Source organism: Cetorhinus maximus, chromosome 6 (genome assembly GCF_964194155.1).
Source record: "Cetorhinus maximus chromosome 6, sCetMax3.hap1.1, whole genome shotgun sequence".
Lineage (NCBI taxonomy): Eukaryota > Metazoa > Chordata > Chondrichthyes > Lamniformes > Cetorhinidae > Cetorhinus > Cetorhinus maximus.
In genome coordinates, this window is record NC_135884.1 from 50939990 (window position 1) to 50962411 (window position 22422).

At 41.9% G+C, this 22422-nt stretch overlaps 1 protein-coding gene across 2 annotated transcripts in view; it reads right to left on the reverse strand.

Annotated features, from left to right (window-relative positions):
• Positions 1 to 21904, reverse strand: part of rybpb (RING1 and YY1 binding protein b) — a 98631-nt gene extending 76727 nt beyond the window's left edge. The window contains exons 1-2 of one of the 2 annotated variants that reach the window (XM_078543722.1): positions 21700 to 21904; positions 21159 to 21293 (exon numbers count right to left, since the gene is read on the reverse strand). In XM_078543722.1, the coding sequence (XP_078399848.1) occupies positions 21159 to 21293; positions 21700 to 21725 (161 nt within the window). In that variant the 5' untranslated portion in view covers positions 21726 to 21904. The remainder of the gene's footprint in view (positions 1 to 21158; positions 21294 to 21699) is intronic. The other variant, XM_078543721.1, reaches the window with a different exon arrangement.
• Positions 21905 to 22422: the final 518 nt, after the last annotated feature.

The window sequence follows — 22422 nt, forward strand, 5'->3', positions numbered from 1 at the left end:
CAATTTATTTGTCCTACATGTGCCTTATTTGCCTTGCTACAATCTAGAGCAAATATGTACACTGTAGGCGGGGATTCATTGAAAGCAGTATTCTATGCTACAGAACGTGACTTGTTACACTGAACACTCAGCAATAGTCTAGTGTGCTCTCTTATCCCACAAATATTTAATTTTTATACAATGTTTTTATTATAGTCTAAATCCTTGCAAAGTTGTTTCCCGAGCAAACACAAACGTTGTTCGCAAACAAATAGCTACAACATCCTAACTAATACTGTACAATGAGCTTACAACTGAAGTGCTGAGGGGGAAAAAACGTGCTGATATTCCAGAGTGGAGAAGAGTTTTCCAATCAGCTAGCCTTAAATCTGGCAACTTTACCTTGTTGAGAGAGAGAAAAAAAGAATGCTGTGTACACATAGCAGGTCAGTCACTATCTGTAAGGAAGACAGTCATGATGTTTCAACTGTGCGATAGATTTTCAACATTTGCAGTTTTACTTTTTCATTTTGAAGTTTTATTTGGTGCTACCATTGGTTGAGATTAAATATTGCAATTGCAATACTTCTCCAGGAAGTATTTGTGATTATTTGAACCATAGCTTATGCTGTGATTTTACTATGGGTCACGGCGAGGAGTCAGACCCCAAGTTTACCTCAGCCAGAACAGGGATCGAACCCCTCGCTGCAGGCTTAATTCTGGACCACATGCTAGCCATCTAAGCTAACTGCACCCCCCGAGTACAATACCAAGCACAATGTTAAAGCAGCTTAGCCTTTCAACATTTCCAGTTAGCTTTACTGTATGATGACCTGTACGATGGCCATTTCACAATTGTAAAAAGCACCTAGAGATATCTGGGTGTGAAAGGTGACATTTCATGGCACCTGACTGCTATTTTACTTTCCAAACGTGCATTTAGGAAACCATTTGGCACTCAACTTAGAACCAAGTACCTGTGTGCTGCTCCACACATTAATGTTACTAGAGTCAGCTCCCTCATCTGAACTTCAAAACTGTACATCCATGAAAATGTAAAATTGCTTTCAATTAAGTGACTAAATCATACAAACAAGAAGGATTGCCCTCAGCTTTGTAATACAAATGGTAAAAGACTTACTTTTAACGCAGTTGAAGATTTTCAGACCAATGTTTAAACTTGTCTAAGCATATAGGGGAAACCTTGAAAATAGTTATTAGGAGGGCTAATGTGTTCCCATAATAGGCATACTGTTTGCTCAGACAGATAAGTTCGGCTTTAGGGTCGAATGAAGGTCAGAACCCAGTTTACCACGTTAAGTCCGTCAATTTATCATTGAAAATAATTAAGGGTTTAAAACCAACAGAAGGTTACATCATGCCAAGTGAATCCTATTAATACATATCCCTGCTACGTTAAAAGAACAATCTAACACTGCACAAAGGCTAGGTCAGGCTCAAATTAGGACCCTATATGCCAGTAGTCAAATAATTTGTCAATGTTCGCCATCTAAGCTCAGATAAATATTGGTCCCTTGCTTGCAAAGAGGGTGCCATCTCAAATTGTGTATGGTTAGCATTCCCAAGAAATGCTGTCTACAAGTTCCAAAACTCAGATTCTACAGTATGAGTGAAAAAAATCATGCTCTCTTGTCTCGAGAAGGAAATGGTATTAACTAAAGTTAGAACACAAAATGGGATATGGAGTGAAACAGGAAAATCTTATTTGGAATTGATCAAATCACCCAGTTAAAGGAAGGTGTGTAATAAATACACTGGAAATTTTCATAAGACATCATGGAGGCAATGACACTCTCAGGGAAACCTGCAATCTACATAATCTCCATATTTCAGCTACTCCTGCAGCTCAAAATGAAGGATCTTTAAAAGTCAGAAATCTGCAGTTCTTGTACAAGAGGGCAACGATCTGGCTACCTGAGATTATTAAGTGGAAGACACATAACCACCAAAACCCAGGAAAATTAGGTGTATCATGCCATTCTCTCAAAGTCGATCACTTCTGGCACAAGCTGAATGGCAAATAACCACCTGTGTTGTAAACTTCTATGATTTTATGATTCACATTAGAATGCCTCCAAATGTACCTTAAAACTATCAGTGCTTTGCTTGCAATGCAACATGTTCAGCTCAGTTGAACGTTTAGGAGCAGCAAAAAGTTGAAGAAACAATGTTACGCCATTATTAACGATTCAAACAAACCCTTACAGATCCCAACATTTTGGCGTGTTTGCAACTAGCAGTGGCATGATATAACTTAGTCTCTGCTTTCCCATGAAGTTTGCCAGGATATGTAGGAACCAAAAAACAAAATGCACAACTCAAGCTGTTCACTCCTATTTGTACTGATACTGAAAATGTTTTCCTTTAAGAGCACAACGTTTTTAAAGTGAACTGTATCTTATGTTCCATGCATGTTTAGTAATACTGTATCAGTTTCCTTCTAATTGAGGAAGAATGACACCATTTAATGCTCTAATGGGCACTTTCATTGTGGTACAGATCAAAAAGCCAGGGCTGCAGGGGGCAGGAGGCGAGCTGAGATATGCCATTTTTGGCCACTATCTGTCCTGCTAGTTAAACAGTCCAACCCTTTTGCCAACAGGAGAGCAACACAACATTTACAAAGCCATTTTCAAAAGCAGTTCTTCATTTTAATGTCACATGAATAATGGCAAGGTTCTTCTCAATACTGCATCTCATTTATACCACCTTTTCCTTGCCAAATCTAAACACATGAATCTGTGCTCCAGATTCTAAGCTATAATGTTACATCATCATACTGCACGTAACTCATCAACGCCCTGTATTTTGAGTGACAAAACATGAATGACAAAAGCCAACTAGATCAATGCTTTTTGAACAGTTCTGTATAGGTACCCTTGCAAGTATTCACAATCTCAAAGACCAGTACTCTAGGAGGTTGAGAGTTTTCCCTCAAATAAAAACAGGATGTCACTGCAATGTAAGTGTACAGCAACAAAAATGTGTAAATAACTCAATTACAGCAAAGTATAGAAATCTAATGGCCTTATTAACCCCTCAAAAGTCCAAAGGAACCAGTTTTGAAATATCAAATGAACCCATGCTTTACCAGCCCTTTCTAATTAAAATTTATACCTGTTCTCCATGAGTCTAACTAATGCATTGTAGTAACCGAAAATGTGCAATTTCCAACAGGACAGTTGGTGAGTGTAATTGTCAATACAGTACCATGTGTGTTTTGAAGGGAGGAAATGAAGAAAAAATGGAACGAATGTTCTCCAAAGTTCAAATTAGGACACTGACACTATATGAAATTAGGTTCCTTTATCAGAGTTATTTAAAACAGGAACTTATTTACGCAGTGCATTTAAGGCACTCGAGCAATATTAATCAAAGAAAACATTTGAAAATTAGGTGATAACCCAAAGCTTGATCAAAGACTTCGGTTTTTAAGAACATCTTAAAAAATTGAGGGGTAACGGCATGCAAAGTTTTAAAAAGGGGATGCCAGGGCTTACGACCAAGGCAACTGAAAGGTACAGCCACCAACGATTGAGTGACCAAAATCAGAGCACGCAGTAGCCCAGAATTGGAGGAGTGCCGAAATCTTGAAGGCTTATAGAACTGGAGGAGGCTAAGCAGATAGGAACAGACAAGGCGAGAGTGACTGCCCTTGACATCAAGGCAGCATTTGACTGAGTGTAGGATCAAGAAGCCCTAGCAAAACTAGAGTCAATGGGAATCAGGGGGAAAAGTCTCTGCTGGTTAGAGTCATACCTAGCACAAAGAAAGATAGTTGTGATTGTTGAAGGTCAATCAACTCAGCTCCAGGACATCACTGCAGGAGTTCCTCAGGGTAGTGCCCTAGGTTTAACCATCTTGAGCTGCTTCATCAATGACCATCCTTCCACCACAAGGTCAGAAGTGGGGATGTTTACACAATGTTCAGCACCATTAGTGACTTCTCAGATACTGAAGCAGTCCATGTTCAAATGCAGCAATACCTGGACAATATCCATCTTTGGGCAGACAAATGGCAAATAACATTCTCCCCACACATGTGCCGGACAATGACCATCTCCAACAAGAGAGAAACTAAATCATCGCCCCTTGACATTCAATGGCATTACTATCACTGAATTTCCCATCAACATCCTGGGGGTTATCGCTGACCAGCAACTGAACTGGGCTAGCCATATAAATACTGTGGCTACACGAACAGGTCAGGAGCTAGGAATCCTGCAGCAAGTAACTCACCTCTTGACTCTTCAAAGCCTGTCCACCATCTAAAATGCACAAGTCAGGAGTGTGATGGAATACGTTCCATTTGCCTGGATGAGTGCAGCTCCAACAATACTCAAGAAGCTTGAAACCATCCAGGACAAAGTGACCTGCTTGATTGGCACCCCATCCACAAACATTCACTCCCTCCACCAATGACACACAGTGGCAACAGCATGTACCATCTACAAGGTGCACAACAAGAATTCACCAAGGTTCCTTAGACAGCACCTTTCAAACCCACGACCATCTAGAAGGACAAGGACAGCAGATGCATGGGAGCACCACCACCTGGAAGTTCCCCCTCCAAGCCACACATCATCCTGACTTGGAAATATATTGATGTTCCTTCACTGTCACTGGGTCAAAATCTTGGAGCATCCCCCACTAACAGCACTGTGGGTGTACCTACATCACATGGACCGCAGCAATTCAAGAAGGCAGCTTACCACCACTACCTTCTCAAGGGCAATTAGGGATGGGCAATAAATGCTGGTCTAGCCAGCAACACACTCATCCCATGAATGAATAAATGCTGTCAGGAGGTGAGCCAGTTACAGTCAGCAAGCACAGGAGTGATGGATGAATGGGATTTGGAGTGAATTAAGATATGAGCAGCAGAGTTTTGGATGAGCACAAGTTGATGTTCGGTGGGAGATGGGAGGCTGGTCAGGACAGCATTGAATTGTCAAGCCTGGGGTGATCAAAGGCACAGATGAGGGTTTCAGCAGCAAATGAGTTGAGGGAAGGTCAGGGTCGAGCAATATTTGTGGTGGGAAATCAAATATGTAGTCTTGACAGGATGCAATTGGGGAAGATCTAGGCTACAGCTCTCACCAACATTAGATTTTGCCGGTCCGTCTTCAGGAAAAGATTGCCCAGGGGTGCTGCTGGGGTTGGGGGTGGGCTGGCGAGCGTGGCTTATACACCCATTTAGGAAGAATCAAAAAGGGGGCGGTTTGTCATTATGAAACAACATTGCATACCGCCTATCTCCAAAAGCATGGCCTGTATTTTTGAGGGTACAAAACTGCCGCACACACTTACTAAACAAAATCATTTAATTTGCTCTAGAAAAGTTGAAGTTTACCAAAAAATCGGAATTATTCAAGTTTTTTTGGCTATGGAATCCTGTCAATCCAATATCTAAGTCTTCTTTCATTAACAGTTTATTGTAAAAGATTAGCATGTAGAATGAAGCATTCTAATTTAGACTCATACAGGTAGTGATTAAAACTGGAAAAAAGGTACAAGGATCACAATGTTGCTTTTTTAAGGGACTGAACTAAGAGTAAACTTGGCATACATTTATTACAATTCAACAGCACTTCATCTTATACCTATTAAACTTTGGGAAACCAGTACATTAATTTTTCTTATCTTCACTCAAGCAAAAAATTAATGCATATTAGTTCGGAGATTTGGCTAGCACGTGTGGGAACAATGCTGAATTCTTGGATGCAGTTACTGATTCATTCAAACCCTAAAGGCAATTTCAATCAAAAAACAAAATGTCCAAGGGTAACAGGAAATCAGGTGGAAAAATCCCCATCACTGAATCACAGGAAGTTACAGCACAGGAGACAGCCATTCAGCCCATCATGTCCACATCGGCTGACAAGCAGCCATCCAGTCTAATCCTACTTTCCAGCTCTTGGTCTGTAGCTTTTTAAATGGCAGGCACTTCGTGAATGTCCAAGTACGAAGGTTTCTGCCTCTACCATCCTTTCAGGCAGTGAGTTCCAGGTTCCCACCAGCCTCGAGGTGAAAAGATTTCCCCTTGAACCGTCTCTAAACCTCCTATCCATGCCTCTTGGTTATATATTCTTCAACCAAGGAGAATAGGGCTTTCCTATCCACTTTACCCAGAGCACTCAATTTCATACACGCCAAATAGGTCTCCCCTCAGTCGCCTCCGTTCTAAAGGAAATAACCATAACCTATCCAATCTTTCCTCAAGTAAAATTCTTCACTCCAGGCAATATCCTCATAAATCTCCTCTGTAACTTCTCCAGTGCAATTACACCTTTTCTATCCTGTGGTGACCAGAACTGCATGCAGTACTCAAGCTGTGGCTTAACCAGTGTTTTATACAATCTCAGTGTAACCCCCCCCCCACCCCAGCATTCATTCTATACCTCGACTAATAAAGGCAAGTATCCTGTATACCTTTTTGCCCACCTTATCTACGTGTCCAGCCACCTTCAAGTTGGGTCTGAAACGGGTTATTCAAATTAAATTAATATGATAATATCTGGCACTGTGCAATTCAGAAAACAATGCAGCCAATGTCATATCATTGCATTGTTACACACATAACCTAGAAGTTATTAAAATTGAAAATTATACAGCAAATATAAATAGCCCGGAATATAATCAGCTGTGAAGAGTAGCATCATATAATAACCAGTGTTTGTCAATTTGTAAACTTTTGTTTACCAACAGCATTACAAATACACAGATGATCACGCACAGTTTAGCACATGGAGAGTCAAGACCAAAAGATTTTTGACCAGGGCTCACACATGTAATTCAGTCCCATTTCAAAGTCATACACTTAGCCAATATTTTCATAAGTTCCAATATCCACATTTATAACCAAAACTGCCTACCATAACTTGTTACAATACAATCCCATTATTGGCAGGAAGGGTACAATTACAGCATGATAAGTTATATAGGAAATTTCCTATATAAATGTGGAAATATCAATTTAGAACACAGTAACTTTAGAGCCATGGGAAAGTCAAGCAGCAAACCTTCCATTCAGATGGCAGAATGTCAAGCAAAATGTTGACTCAACAGAATTTTATCTGGAATATAAGCTAAATAGGTGGCAATACCAAGAAATACTAAATAAAAAACTCGAACTTCAGAATGCATGTCATGACTATTACTTTTATTTACAGACTAAAGACAAAGAAAAACAACAGTTAAGGCACCAAATCTACATGAACTCTGCAGAGCAACTGAAATTCTATTGCCTACATACGATGCCATGGCTGAAAGTTTACCAAGAACTGAACCCAAGAAGCATACTCTAAAACTGAGTTCTAACTTCTGTATTTATCCAAATCACAGAATCTTTACAGTACAGGAGGCCGCCATTTGGCCCATCGCGTCTGCACTGGCTCTCTGAAAGAGCATTCGACTGAGCCCCACTCCTCTGCCTTATCCCCATAACCTTGCACATTCTCTCTTTTCAGATAGCAATCCAATTCCCTTTTGAATACCTCGATCAAACCTGCCCCCACCATCTTCTCAGGAAGTTCGTTCCAGACTCCAATCTGGAGTAAAAAAAATTTTCCTCATCATTTTTACTCCTTCTGCCAATTATTTTAAATCTATGCCCTCTAATTCCTGATGGTCTCTTGATTGGGAACAGTTTTTCACTATTTAACCTGCCCATATCCCTCAGGATCTTGAATCAAGTCTTCTCTCAGCCTTCTTTCCTCCAAGGAAAACAGTCCCAACCTCTCCAATCTATCCTCATAGCTACAGTTCTTCATCCCGGGAATCTTGTGAATTTCCTCTGTACTCTCTCCAATGCCTTCACATTCTTCCTCAAGTATGGTACCCAGAACTGAACGCAGTACTCCAGATGAGGCCTAACTAGTGTCTTATACAAGTTCAACATGACCTCCTTACTCTTGTACTCTCCCTATTAATAAAGTCTAAAATACTATGCGCTTTATTAACTGCCCTCTCAACATGCCCTGCCATCTTCAATGACTTATGCACATGTACAGAGAGGATCCCGTTCTTGCACCTCCTTTAGAGTTTCTTCCTTTATTTTATACTGTCTCTCCATATTCTTCCTGCCAAGATGAATCACCTCACACTTCTCTGCACTGAACTTCATCTGCCACTTGTCTGTCCAATCCACCAACACGTCTTATGCCCTTTTGAAGTTCAAGACTATCCTCATCACAGCTGACAATGTTTCCAATCTTTGTTTCATCTGCAAATTTTGAAATCATGCCCTGAACACCACAGTCAAGGTCACAAATATATATCCGGAAGAGCAAGGGTCCCAAACTGACCTCTGGGGAACTCCACTATAGACCTTCCTCCAAACTGAAAAACAACCATTTATCACTACTGTTCCCTATCATTCAGTCAATTTCTTATCCAAGTGCCTACTTTCCCTTTTATTCCATGGCCTAAAATTTTGCTCACAAGTCTGTCGTGTGTGGCACTGTATCAAATGCCTTTTGAAAATCCATACACACATCAACAGCATTACCCCATCATCCTTCTCTGTTACCTCCTCAAAAAACTCCATCAAGTTAGTCAAATATGATTTTCCATTAAGCGAATCCATGCTGGCTTTCCTTAATTATCCTGCATTTGTCTAAGTGTCTACTGATTTTGTCTGGAACTATAGTTTCCAGAAGTTTCCCTACCACTGAAGGTAAACTGACTGATCTGTAGTTGCCAGCTTTATCCTTGCACCCCTTTTTGAAGAAGGGTGTAACATTCGCAATTCTCTTATCCTCTGGCACCATTCGTGTCTAAGGAAAACTGGAAGATCATCACTAGTTCATCTGGCTGTCACTCACCAATCGTCTCCTCTGTGCCGAGTCCGGAAAGGCCTATACTAACCAATCAATTAACTTACGAGGCTCCCATGACGTCACATTTAGATTTTATTGGTAAACTCCCGGCTCTCTATCTCTGCTGCTTAATGAGCTCTCTCTCTCTCTGAACTCCCATGGCGATACGGGCACCCTCTCTCTCAACTCCCGCCGCTTTGCTGGTGCCCCCTCTCCCTCCCCCCTCTTGCAGCCTTATAGGTGCCCTCTCTCTCTGAACTGCCGCGGCTTTACGGGCACCGTCTCTCTCTGACCTCCTGCAGCTTCACTGGCGCCCCCACCTTTCTGAACTCTCGCAGTGTGATGGGCACCCTCCCTCTCTCAACTCCAGCGGCCTGACTGCTGCCTTTACTCTGTACTCCTGCAGTTTGATGGGCGCCCTCTGTCGCTCGGACCTCCCACGGCTTTATAGGCACCCTCCTCTCTGAACTCCCGTGGAGTGATGGGCATCCTCTCTCAACTCCCGCGGCATTACAGGCGCCTTTTGTCTCTCGTAACTCCCGCAGCTTTATGGGTACCACGCCCGGTCTCTGAACTCCCGTGGTTTTACTGGCACCCTCTCTCTCTAGCCTCCCACAGCTTGACGGGCGCTCTCTCGCTCTGAACTCAGGCAGCCTGACGGGTGCCTTCCCTATCTGAACTGCCGTGGAGTGATGGGCACCCTCTCTAATCTCCCACAGCGTTACCGGCACCCTCTCACTCTCTAAACTCCCGCAGCTTTATGGGCTCCCCCCACCTCTCACTCTGTATTCCCGCAGCTTTATAGGCGCCCTCTGTCTCTGACCTCCCACAGCTTCACGGGCTCTCTCCCTCTCTGAACTCTCGCAGCTTTATGGGCACCTTCTCTCTAACCTCCCGTGGCTTAACAGACGCCCTGTCTCTGACTTCCCACGGCTTTATGGGCGCTATCACTCTCTCTGAACTTCTGCGGCTTGATGGGCACCCTCTCTCTGAACTCCCGCGGCCTTACAGGCGCCCTCTCTCTCTCTCTCTCTCTCTGAACTCCCACGGCTTTGTGGGCGCGCGCGCTCTCTCTCAACTTCTGCGGCTTGATGGGCACCCTCCCTCTCTGAACTCTCGCAGCTTTATGGGCACCTTCTCTCTGAACTCCCACGGCCTTACGGGCACTCTCTCTCTCTGAACTCCCACGGCTTGATGGGCGCCCTCTCTCTCCTCCTCCTCCGAATTTTAAAGTTTAATTCTTTTCATTTGTAGATCTATCTTACCTCCCGCATCCCACGTTGGTTATTTAGACAGTCCCATACACCCACCACTTACCGGCCAATCAACTTACTCGGTTCCTGTGATGTCACAGTCACTGGCTCACAGCAGTGCTCCTCAGCTCCCGATCATCTCCTGCAGGTCTGCAACAACTCCCCGAAAGGTAGCAAATTATTGTGCTGGTTCAATATCTTATGCAATAGGTTTTTATGTATAATTTATCTACAAATAAATCACATTAGTCTTAGTCTATAAATATTTCTTCTGCCAATGTAGTATTTTCCACCTTTCAAGAGAGGCAGCAGAATGCGACAAGACCCAATATTATTTACAGGAACTATAAACCAGAATTCAGGATTAATTATAAAACCTGGCCCAACTAACACATACACTTGTACAAGGGCAAAAGCAAACCCTTGTAACTGGTGATAACTAAAATGGGATACACACAATCTGCAAGACTTAGAGAGAAGCAAACAGAACTTACTTGTGAGCACAATATGTCAAGATAGAAATCACCTTGCTTAGCAGCAAAAAACAAAACATGAACAGTTTGGCACTGGAGCACAAAAAGGGAGTTTCATGCATGCCAATTAAAAGTTCCTGGAGGGCAGAAAAGAATGGCACGGAGAAGTCTAAAGAAAAGGAACAACAGTACCAGAACAAGAAAGCATACCATAAGCTTCAGACTGAGCGGTGCAAACATGAGGCAGAGGAAAAGGAGCAGAGCAGCACTATCACACAGTTGAACTAGCTAAGAGACACTTAGTAACCAAGATGCAAATGTCTAACTAATTCAGCTCAAATTAGTTAAAGTAACTAAAATTTAGAATAACATTAGATTTGAAGGAAGGGGACGATAAACAATTTCTTACAGATCTAATAAGGCTATTAAGGCTAAATGAAGGTGGGGGGCTGGGGAGAAGAAAAAAAAGTGTAACAAGAAAGGTACATTTGATGGGTTACATGGATCATAATGCAGTCCAACGAGCAATTCACATTGTATTTCTGATGCGAGGTGAAAAGCGGAGCATCAATTCAAGAATGTTAAAAAAGAGTTTTAATTAGAGGACTGTTCATCAACTTTGAAAGCTTTACTTAACAGTATAGACAATTAACTTTTTCTGAGATATCTCTTTCTGAAACTGAGGAACCTCGCCTTATCAAGTCATGCAACATAGCTAATTCCTATAATGCTGGGGACCATCCTTGTAGCTCTCATGTGGACTGCCCGTAGGGCTTGCATGATGCCCATCTGCCCCATGTTCAATTTTATATGCAGCGCTCCAAGTGAGGGCTGATCAGAGGACTGGATAGCATCAGCATGACTTTTGGAGTTTTGAATTCACCCAACCCGTCAATAAACTGAGCATTCTATTTACTTCGTTCATTATCACTTCTAAGTTTTTGGAAATGAGCAATAAATTTATTAAAATTCAAAAAAAATGCAATATGTATAGAAATTGAGAGAGAGAGAAAATATAAAGCCTTATGAAATGCATGAGATAATGCTAGGAGATAATTTTTCTGAAAGATGTTGCTTGACCAAGAAATGATTATGTCAGTTCACTAAGCCAGCCAGCCACTTCAGCCTTACAGGCACCAAAGTGAACCAAGTATGGACAGAAAAGATGACCCACACTGACAGATAGGTCATCTCCCTTCCCACTGACTCTTAGAATAACAGTTGGGTAGTTATTCTAGTGCCCTGTCCAATACTTATTCCACAAACAACATGAAAACACATGACAAAAACAGAATTACCTGGAAAAACTCAGCAGGTCTGGCAGCATCGGTGGAGGAGAAATCAGTTAACGTTTCGAGTCCTCATGACCCTTCGGCAGAACTTCGGCAGAAAACACATGACCCAGTCATAAGCTCCACAAACATCAGTGTGATCAATGTACAAATGGGCATCCTTGTTTCCCTACATTGCAACAGTGACTATACTTCAAAAACTACTTAATTGCCACAAAGCACTTTGTGACATCCTGAGGTCATGAAAGATGCAACTTAAATCCAAGCTAGTTCTCTTTCTTAATTCAAAAGTGGCTACTCAATCTGCTTAGATGGGCACAAGGGCTGTTAGTGAATATATTTGTACATTCTGTATTAATCCAAACATGAATCCATTGTAAATTATCTTGTCCCATGTTTCAGATTCAGAATTTTAAAACAAGCCTAGCAGAGGGGTTGAGTTAATGGCAAACAGCTGCAATAAACTTTGAACAGCCTATCATGTTGCCAATAAAGTGACATGTATAACAGTATCCTAAAGTCCAACTGTACACTCTTCCCTGATTAAACAATCTACTTGTATTTTAAATTTACTATGCTAAATTCACTGCTCATGATGCAGTTTCCACTAATTAGGGCACACCAAATGCAGAGCGGGCGATCACTTTGTGCAACGCCTCCATTCAATCCACAATCGACCCTGAGCTTCCAGTTATAACCACTGCCCCCATTTTTTCACAAAGCAGCTGTTGATAATGATTTTGCTATTGTCATTTACATCACTGTCTCACGGCCATCCCTTGTGCCTTGCACTATCATGCCTTTTGTCATTTAATTTCTCCGGCCTTCCACCCTATGACAGACCTTCCCTGTTGGTCTTTCTTCCTCTCCCTTTTCCCTGCATCTGTACTTGCTTCAAACCTGTTGCATCTCTTTTTTGTTCAGTTCTCACCACATGGTCCATCAATCTGAAACGTTAACTTTGTTTCTCTCTCCTGATGCTGCCTGTCCTGGTGAGCATTCCCAATATCTTCTGGTCTCATTTCATACTTCCAGCATCAACACTATTTTGTTTGTGCATATTATGCATTATCTGTGAATTACTTTATTCACTCAGTTTACTAGCAGATATATGATAAAGTAAGCTTCCACTTCTGTGCTGCATGAAATACTGGAATTTTAGCTGAGACAGGAATATATCACAGCTTATATACAATAAAATTAACTAGAAAAAGAGCTCATTATTTTCAAGAATTAACATTTGAAAATATAGTACAAATTGTCTCAGCTTCTTCAAAATTATCCTGTGGAAGTGGGCCAGTGCCATAATAATGCTCTTACAATATCTGTTTACAAGACTGCTGACAAGACCAAAACATTTTATACCATTTCTAAATTTAGCATGCAAGATATTTTCTTCACATTAGAAAATTGAACAAAATTATTATATCTAAACTAGCACATCACATCACCCCTTTTTGTACAGCATATCATGCATCATGGTGCCACTATTGGGCTCTTTCCTCTGTTGGTACCACTAAACTCAGGGCAGTGGGGGAGGTTGACCAAAGAACAAATCTGTAGATTTCATCCTTTCACAACTTTGTAGTTCCCACCAAACTAGAACTTGAAATTTGTACAGCTTGTTTTATTTGAAGCCTATTCTTGAAAACGCATCATTTCAATACTACTGCTACCTCATTTCCCCTCCCCGCACAAGAAAACACTTATCCTAACAATGAACATCTTAGAAGTTTGTCATTAGGTCCTTTAATGCATTGATAATAGAGTAAATTGGTAGAATTATATCCAAGTCTAAACTCTTCAATATTCAGATGCACTTTCATTCAAGTATATGAGAGTATCAAGCATTTGGAATTAACTTTCTGAAATCCAGGGAATCTCAATTTGCTTGGCTCAAGTGTCAGACTGCATTTACACTGGAATTGTGGAATCAGTGCAAAGTTGCTTTGCACAAAAGCTACAGGTGTAGTGTAACTGCACTCAAAGTCTACACAGACAATACAATAAGCCTTTTATGTTCCTTTTATGGCAAAAAAAAGCACATATGCTTAGAAAAATAACAATGGTGAACAAGTCCCAGAAAAACTGCTTGAACTTATTACAGAAGAATAAGTGCTGAAAGTCAGTTTTATTTTCTGTGAACATGTCTTCTTCAGAAGGTTTTGATTTCTTACAACTGATTTTGTGCATTTTCTATCAGAGTATAATTCTGCCTTTGAGGTCATAAGTAGGTTCTCCCCTGGAAAGGTTAGAAATAACTGAAGTACAAAAATAGAAAAAATTATATAGACTTCAACAACTTCATAAGTTAAAATAAATGGCTGTAAAATCTTCCCATTGAAATAATGCACTGAAAAATGTCAAGCAAACATCTAGTTCCTTCTGCTGGAAATAAAGAATTACATAATGCAATTAAAAAGTCAGAAAAGAAAATACGGCTCCCAAGAACAAACATGGGAGCCTGAATCTTGTGCAATCATTTGCACCTGGCTGCCTCCAGTCTGAGGGAGGCAATTATATTCATAATATTGATTACTGATGTCCCTCCTTATTAGTACACTTAGAACAGTTACACCACATGAACAAAGGAACCTCAAGCATGCAAGCAAGAGTGAAAAGCTAGATTAGTTGCTTTCTTCATGCGCACAACCTCTTCAGAGACTAGCAGTAAATAAAACCACCTGTAACTGCAACTCTCAGAAACCATAAGCTCACCTCATACATTTATGCTTCAATCTTCTCCATTGGGAGAAGAAATTAAATTCTAACAGTTGCCAGTTATGCCCACTGACCAATTTGTTTATTTCAAAGGACATTCCTATGAAAAAAGGTGATTATTGTGCAGTGCTGACAATAGGTTACAGGTTTGGTAGCTGTGGCAATATTGTGACAGCGCAGTAATTTTAGCATCCAGTTGTACAGATCATGTCAAACTTTTAAGGTGTAGCTAGAAGGAAATATTTACAAATACTGTACAAAGCTATCCTAGTCTCCCACAATGAAAACACACACAAAAGAACAGAATATACTCAAATGGCGCTGAACCACAAAAATTAAACAATTAATGAAAGTAAGTTAGCAGTGCAAGTTCTAATGATAACAGCATTCAATGGCCATGTTAACTAGCTAAGCATCACTCGTGATTGACACAATCAGAACTTTAACATAATTAAAAAGGTCAATCCAGTTATATTTTCTTATAAGTAAAGGGAGTACATGTTTAAAAAAATTCTCACTTTCTGGTTTCCAGGCTTGCTGACAAAAAAACGCGTTCATTTCTAACAAGAGATAAAAATGAAAATCTGAAGTAACATTATCTTGCATAGTAAAGTTAGCTGATTATTAGTTGACTAACTTTGATTCAAATGAGTCTTATTTGATGCACAAGATACATAATTAACTCCAAAACAAATTTTAATTATCAACTGAAAGGTCATTTGTGCTGTATGGAGAGGAAGAGAAACGCAATGCAACGTGCAAAAATCATTTCAATTTTAATCAGAAAAAGTTTTAGAATAGTAATGAAATTACAGAGCAAGGTACAAGAATATCTCAAAGATGTAAAGGGCTTTGGGTAGAAGGAGCATAACATTAAAACATACAGGAGATAGTGAGCACACTTGACTCAGCAGGGAATAATTTTCCTTGATAAAAGCAAAAAACTGCGGATGCTGGAAATCCAAAACAAAAACAAAAATACCTGGAAAAACTCAGCAGGTCTGGCAGTATCTGCGGAGAGGAGCACAGTTAACGCTTCGAGTCCGAATGATCCTTCAACAGAACTAAGTAAAAATAGAGGAGAGGTGAAATATAAGCTGATTTAAGGGGGGGGGGTGGGACAAGTAGAGCTGGATAGAGGGCCAGTGATAGGTGGAGATAACCAAAAGATGTCACAAAAAGGACAAAAAGGACACCTCTTACACCTCTTATGCCCTTAATTGATTTTTTTATAGCAGACAGATGAATAATCTCCCCAATCATTTTGTTTTCCTCAAATGCTCATTTTGAAGTTATAAACCAATGTGATGACATGTTAGCCACGATACAAGTTTTCTAAGTGCACAGAGCTGTTTGCTGGAACAATCAAGCAAAGTAATAAAAATTTGAAGTCACGAAGTACAAATAAAAAACTTATCAAAAGATAAAGCATCCTTGGAGGGTGAATGCATTGAAAAGGTGTGTGCACTCAATGCAGATATCCGAAATCTCACTTTGACACATCAACCACACTATTCTAGTTTTGCAGTAAAGTTTGCAGCCTCAACTTTCTCTGTTACCCGATCACGTTTTCCACATTGACAGTCAAAAAAGAATTTCAGTGATTCACTTAAATATTTTCAGAAAAGCAGAACACAAGCTCTTAACAATGCAAACAGAATTTCCCAGGCTAGAAGAGAGAGAACAAAAGAAAATAGAAGTAAACCAATAAAAGGAGGTGTATTGCTTTGCTCTCCATTAATGGCAAAGTATTTCACTTATTTAATAATATTAAGTGAAGTTAATTTTTAGAATGGCTCCAAGATAAACCAGCATTTGCACTAAATTCAACACCACTTTGGAAACAAATTGAGCACATTCCACAGCATCTAAGAAAGTACATTTAAAGATTTGCATTTATATAGCATCTTTCATGACCTCAGGATGTCCCAAAATGCTTTACTGCCAAAATACTTTTTGAAGTGTAGTCACCATTGTAAAGCAGGAAACAGGGTAGTCAATTTGCACACAGCAACCTCCCACAAACAGCAATGTGATAATGACCAGATAATCTGTTTCTGTGTTGCTGATCTAGGGATAAGTATTGGTCAGGGCACCTGGGTATCTCTCCTGGTCTTCTTCAAAATAGTGTCATGAGATCTTGTACGTTCATCTGAGGGGTTAGACAGGACCTTTGTCTCATCTGAAAGATGGCACCGGCTAGGACTGTACTAGAATGCCAGCCTAGACTTTTGCGCTCAGGTCCTGCAGTGCGTCTTGAGCCCACAAACTTTAGACTCAAGAGGCAAAAGTGCTACCAACTTAAACGTTAGGTGTCAACCATGTCCAACAGCTTACTAAGCACTTGTTCCAGCAACTCAAGAATTTGGGAAATTGTGTTGATCTAGTCAATTTTTAGATCCAAGTTAGAAATACAAAAATGGGAATAAAACACATCTCAACCACTCTCCAATTTCCAGCCATTATCCAAAATAATAAAGCTTGAGAACTAATTTCCATAAAGAAAATACCAAGCACATTAAAACGCTATCCTGAACTATTAGGATTCAAGGAGTCAAGTCTCTTCATCGTTCTCAGTATTAATTTGAACATATGGATATCAAACCAGAGGAATGAAAACAGACATTTAGCTACACTGTCCCTCAAAGCCCTGCCTACGAAAGTGCTTGCCGTTGTCCTTATTCTACAAAAACAGCAAATCAAATTTCTCCACTCCTCCCCCGAAAGCACCGATTCATATTGGGGCATCGATGCGTAAGGGCTGCACCTTCTGATAAGTCACCAAGTGGTATACGTATCCATGTGAGCCAAATGAATGCTGACAGGATACTCAACCAAGACAAGGGGGAAATGGCAGCTCAACTCAATCTTACTCTTAGTCAATACTCTTATGCATTTTAAGATGGGGTCATTGAAGAGGGAAGAAGAAGAACAGTAATTTCTGACCAATTTCCTCCTCTATAACTGAAGGGCACCAAGGCCAAATGCAGCAGCTTCAGCCAAGATCATCTAGCTCAGCAGGAGATTGAACTTAACAGCCATATAGCACATTTAACCTAGGAAACATCTCAAGCCATTACTACTTTCATATGACAGAAAAGCCATATAATAGAATGCCCAGTTTAGCCTCCATTTGATCGCTTCCTCTGATGCTGAGTGGAGAAATGAGGTGCCTCCCACATCAGATCTTAATGGGCAGGTTGAAGCGTTTCATGGCCACAATCGCACATACCAAGGAAATTGAGCTTTAGAGAACTGTAAAGCAACAATGGGCTTTGAAGTTCTGCTGTGCTCTGAACAGGACATCGAAGTTTAGCAATGGTCTGGTTCAACCTGAGCAAGTGGCCAAGGAGGGAAGGAAAGAAGTCACCCATAAGGGAGCAGAGTTTATGGTTGGGGCTGAAAACAACTTCAATCCTCTTGGCAATCAATACTGAATATTGAACAGCTCCTACACGTTCAAGTACCCTAGGCACCATCTCCAAAGTTAGATTCCAGTAACTTCCCTTTAACAAATGTCTCCCTCCTCAAATAATGGGTCTATCATAAGCAATTTTCCAACCCAAAATGTACAATACCTTGTTCTCAAGTATTTTGGAAAATTCAACTGCTTCTTTTAAGACTCTGATAGAAACCATTAGGTTCTGGGCATCTGTCTATCTTTGGTCCCATTATTTTTTGCTGAAAACATTAAATTCACTCAGCTGTTTTAATTTCCTTTCTGATGCTGGTATTTTATCACCTTCCTCTGCTGTGAACTGATAAAGTGCTCATTTAACAAGTCAGTCATTCCTTATTGTCCTTTGTGACTGGAAACATAGCTCAGCCATAGAGCACTTGATTTGTAAGCATGAGGTCCTGGGTTCAATCCTGGCATTTCCAATCTAGATATGTACTCATCAGCCATGGCTTAGTTGATAGCACTCCTGCCTCTGAATCACCTGGTTGTGGGTTCAAGTCCCACTCCAGAAAACTGGAGCTCCGAAACCTAGACTGATACTACAGTGCAGTACTAAAGGAGTGTGGCACTGACAGAGGTGCAATCTTCTGGATGAGATACAAGGCCCCTAATACTGTCTCAGGTGAATGCAAAAGATCCCATGACACCATATCAAAGAAGAGCAGGGAAGTCAGTCCCAGATTCCTGGTCAATATTTATACCCAAATCAACGATACAGAAACAGATTATATGGTCATTACCACATTTCTGTTTGTGGGAGCTTGCTGGGCACAAATTGGCTACCATGTTTCCCACGTTACAACAGTTAATTTGCTTTAAAGCATCAAGATGGTGGAAAATGTCTTATAACTGAATATAGTATATAATAAAAATTCCATAATTGCAAAACAGAGAACAGCAAATTTACATTACATGCCCCACTAACATGATAGTAATTTTGTTATGGTCAGTCATTTTGAAAGTTAACATTTGGATTGTCCACCCCCTAGCCATGAAGTTAAGGTGGACCAGAAAAGCCTAACTGATCCAACAATTCCAAAACACAAATGCTTCTTTATTCCCATCACAAATTCATATTTTGTTTAAACTGGAGGTCATCCAAAACTCTGCTGTCCGTGTCTTAACTCACATCAAGGCCCATTCCCCTACGTCCATGCTCGCTGACATACAGTGGCTCCTGGTCTAGCAACATCTTGATTGTAAAATTCTAATCCTAGTTTTCGAATCCCTCCATGCTCTCACCCTTTCCTACCTCAGTAACCTCCTCCAACCCCACAACTCTCCAAGATATCTGCACTCCTAATTCTGGCCTCTAGTGCATCCCCAATTTGGCAACCATGCCTTCAGTTACCACAACCCCAAGCTCTGGGATATCCTCCCTACACCAATTTGCCTCACTTTCCTCCTTTATGACAGCCCTCAAAACCCACCTCTGACCAAACATTTGCTCATCTGACCCAACATCTTTTTGTCACATTTCTTTTTACAATGCTCCTGTGAAGCCCCTTGGGGCGTTTCATTTTGTTAAATGTTAACAGGGCAAATGCAAATTAACAGCAATGGTTTTCCTATTTAAAGTGTGTCAGCACATTTTCCTAAATGCTGCTTTGGTCTCAAAATAATTTGGAATGCAACTGTTAAAAACGGTTGGTAATGCAGGGCTTAACCCCACTAATCAATAGAACTGTGGACATAGCAGTGTCAATTCTGCTTTCGCTCACATTCTGCATGTTCATTTAATTCCGGGAGATAGACAGTTAATTTTTGTGACCAGTGTAGTAGCATCGCTGTGCTGAATGAACACGCGGAAAGATGTATTCCACCGTGACGCTCCTACACATAACATACTCTATCCTCGTAGCCCCACGGGATAGAAACTACGCCAGTTCATTGACTGAATCTGGAAGCGTGGCCCTCCATCAGAAAGTCTTTTGCCCCGATATTCATCACTTAGAAAAATGTAGCAATAAAATTCTATCAAACAAAAATTAAGTAGATTGGCTAAACTGTCCGAAGTTGTGAAAGCAAGTCATCCAACACGTCAGTGCAATTTAAAGAGACAGGAAAGCGCACTTGTTTGCGACCAGGATTAGATGCACGGTTCTCACAGTATTGTGGCTATTTTTTCATGCATCAGTAGTTTCCGCAGAAAACAGGCACAAAACTTTCTGAAAGTGTTTCCCCACAATGAGTTTCAATCACTGCGTCAGATAAAGTCAGAACTCGGCCACATCACAATAAACAGCCCACACAGGGATTTCTGCAGAAAGTCAATTATTACTCACAGCTGGATGCAAGTACAGAAATGCCGTCATTTTAAAAAGAAGAGAAAAATATTTTCATAAATGACGACAATCATCGAAGTTTATAAAAGCAGTTCCTGAAACCCTTCCATGTTCTCATCACTAAGTTCAGAGGTGCAGTGTCAACCACTGAACTGAAGAAAGTGGATTTACCCAAACCATTGGTGAATGATTTACTTTAAGCTCTGTCACGTCTGATAAAACTGGAAAGATACACAAAGAGAAATAAATCCTCACACTACTTCACCATGCACGGTGTGTTCCTACACAAAAAGAATACACCAACAAAAGCACCAACCTCTGCACACCACCTGCAATGGCATATTCAGTTTTAAACCTGTCCAAGAGCAAGCGCGTACTCACCTCGACGTAAAATTTTTTGAGAAACCAGGAGGGCGATAACTCTTCAGCCCCTGGCAAAAATCCTGTTAACAACACATTCCCCAGAAGCTACCCTATCCGCACCACCCCCCCCGCCGCCCCTCATCTCCATTCTCAGTTACCTTCCCCCTCAGCCATGATCATGTCCATCTCCAGTGTGCCTGCCATTTACAACAGAATGCCACGGCAGCCCTCAATCCGAGCATTTATTTTAAACGATCGTCCAAACATACACAACAGGAGGGGTTGCATTATATAACAATTCTGTTACAAAGCAAGAAAATGGAAACGGATCCAGCACAGCCAGGGTGACATCAAAATCAACAAGTCTGGATTCAACCAGTATTTAATGATTTACACACACACACACACACACACATCTCCACTGCCCCCCTCCTCCTCAAAAAAAACAAGACACACAAATCAAAAAGGGCAACAAAAAAACTGGTCGCTCACCGTGTGGACGTCCCTTTCCGTACATCACAAATGCTGCATTTGAAAGCTTCCGCACTGTTCCTGAAGGTGCAGACACTACAGTCCCAGAAGCCGTCCTCCGAGCCAGGTTTGGCTTGCCTCTTTGGCCTTGAAAAGCTGCAATAAAAACAAAAGGAAGGAGGAACAGCATTAGATCTGTGCGTGTGTGTGTGTGTGTGTGTATATACACACAGACAGACTCCGACATTACAGCCCCAGACACACGAGCGCCGCTCGCCTCCCATCGCCGCGGCATTAAAAAAAAAATCGGCTGTTTTCTTTCGTCGTCTTTTCTTCCAGCCAGCCAGCCAGCCAGCCGGCGCCGCTGCTGCCTTCCCCCCCTCCCTGTGTGTACACACACACACACAGCTCCAGCCGCCATCGCCCCGGGCGCACAGTCAGCCCGGCCGGCACAGGCCACCGACACTCGGCCGGAGCAGACAATCCCGGCGCCGCCGCTGCTGCCGCCACCGCCACCATTTTAAAGGTCTTCCCTCTCCTTCCTCAGCCGCCGAGCTCTCACCTGTTCGGGCTCTTTTTGTCCCCCATGCCGCCTGGGAGTCGATAGACGAGGGAGGGGAGCGAGAGACGGAGCCCCGATGCAGCGACTCTCGATTCGGGCTGGGGGGGGGGGGGAGGGGGTGGTGGTGGTGGTGAAGCCGGAGCCGATCCGGATTCCGGAGCCCGGCGAAGCTTAAGCCGCGTCCTCTGTGGCTCGAGCACCAGACGCGAGAGCGAGAGCACGTGACCCAGCAACCGCCAATCAGCCGAGCAGGAATTTAAATTACCAGAGATACAGAGAGACGGACAGACTGTGAGGGACAGAAAGAGTGAGTGCGGGAGAGAGAGGGAGGAGGGAGAGAGAGGGGAGAGGAGGAGGGAGGTAGAGAGGGAGGAAGGAGGTAGAGAGAGGAGGAGGGAGGGAGGTAGAGAGAGAGGAGGAGGGAGGGAGGTAGAGAGAGAGGAGGAGGGAGGGAGGTAGAGAGAGAGGAGGGAGGGAGGTAGAGAGAGAGAGAGGAGGAGGGAGGGAGGTAGAGAGAGAGAGAGGAGGAGGGAGGGAGAGAGAGAGAGGAGGAGGAGGGAGGGAGAGAGAGAGAGGAGGAGGAGGAGGGAGGGAGAGAGAGAGAGGAGGAGGAGGAGGGAGGGAGAGAGAGAGAGAGAGGAGGAGGGAGGGAGAGAGAGGAGGAGGGAGGGAGAGAGAGGAGGAGGGAGGGAGGGAGAGAGAGGAGGAGGGAGGGAGGGAGAG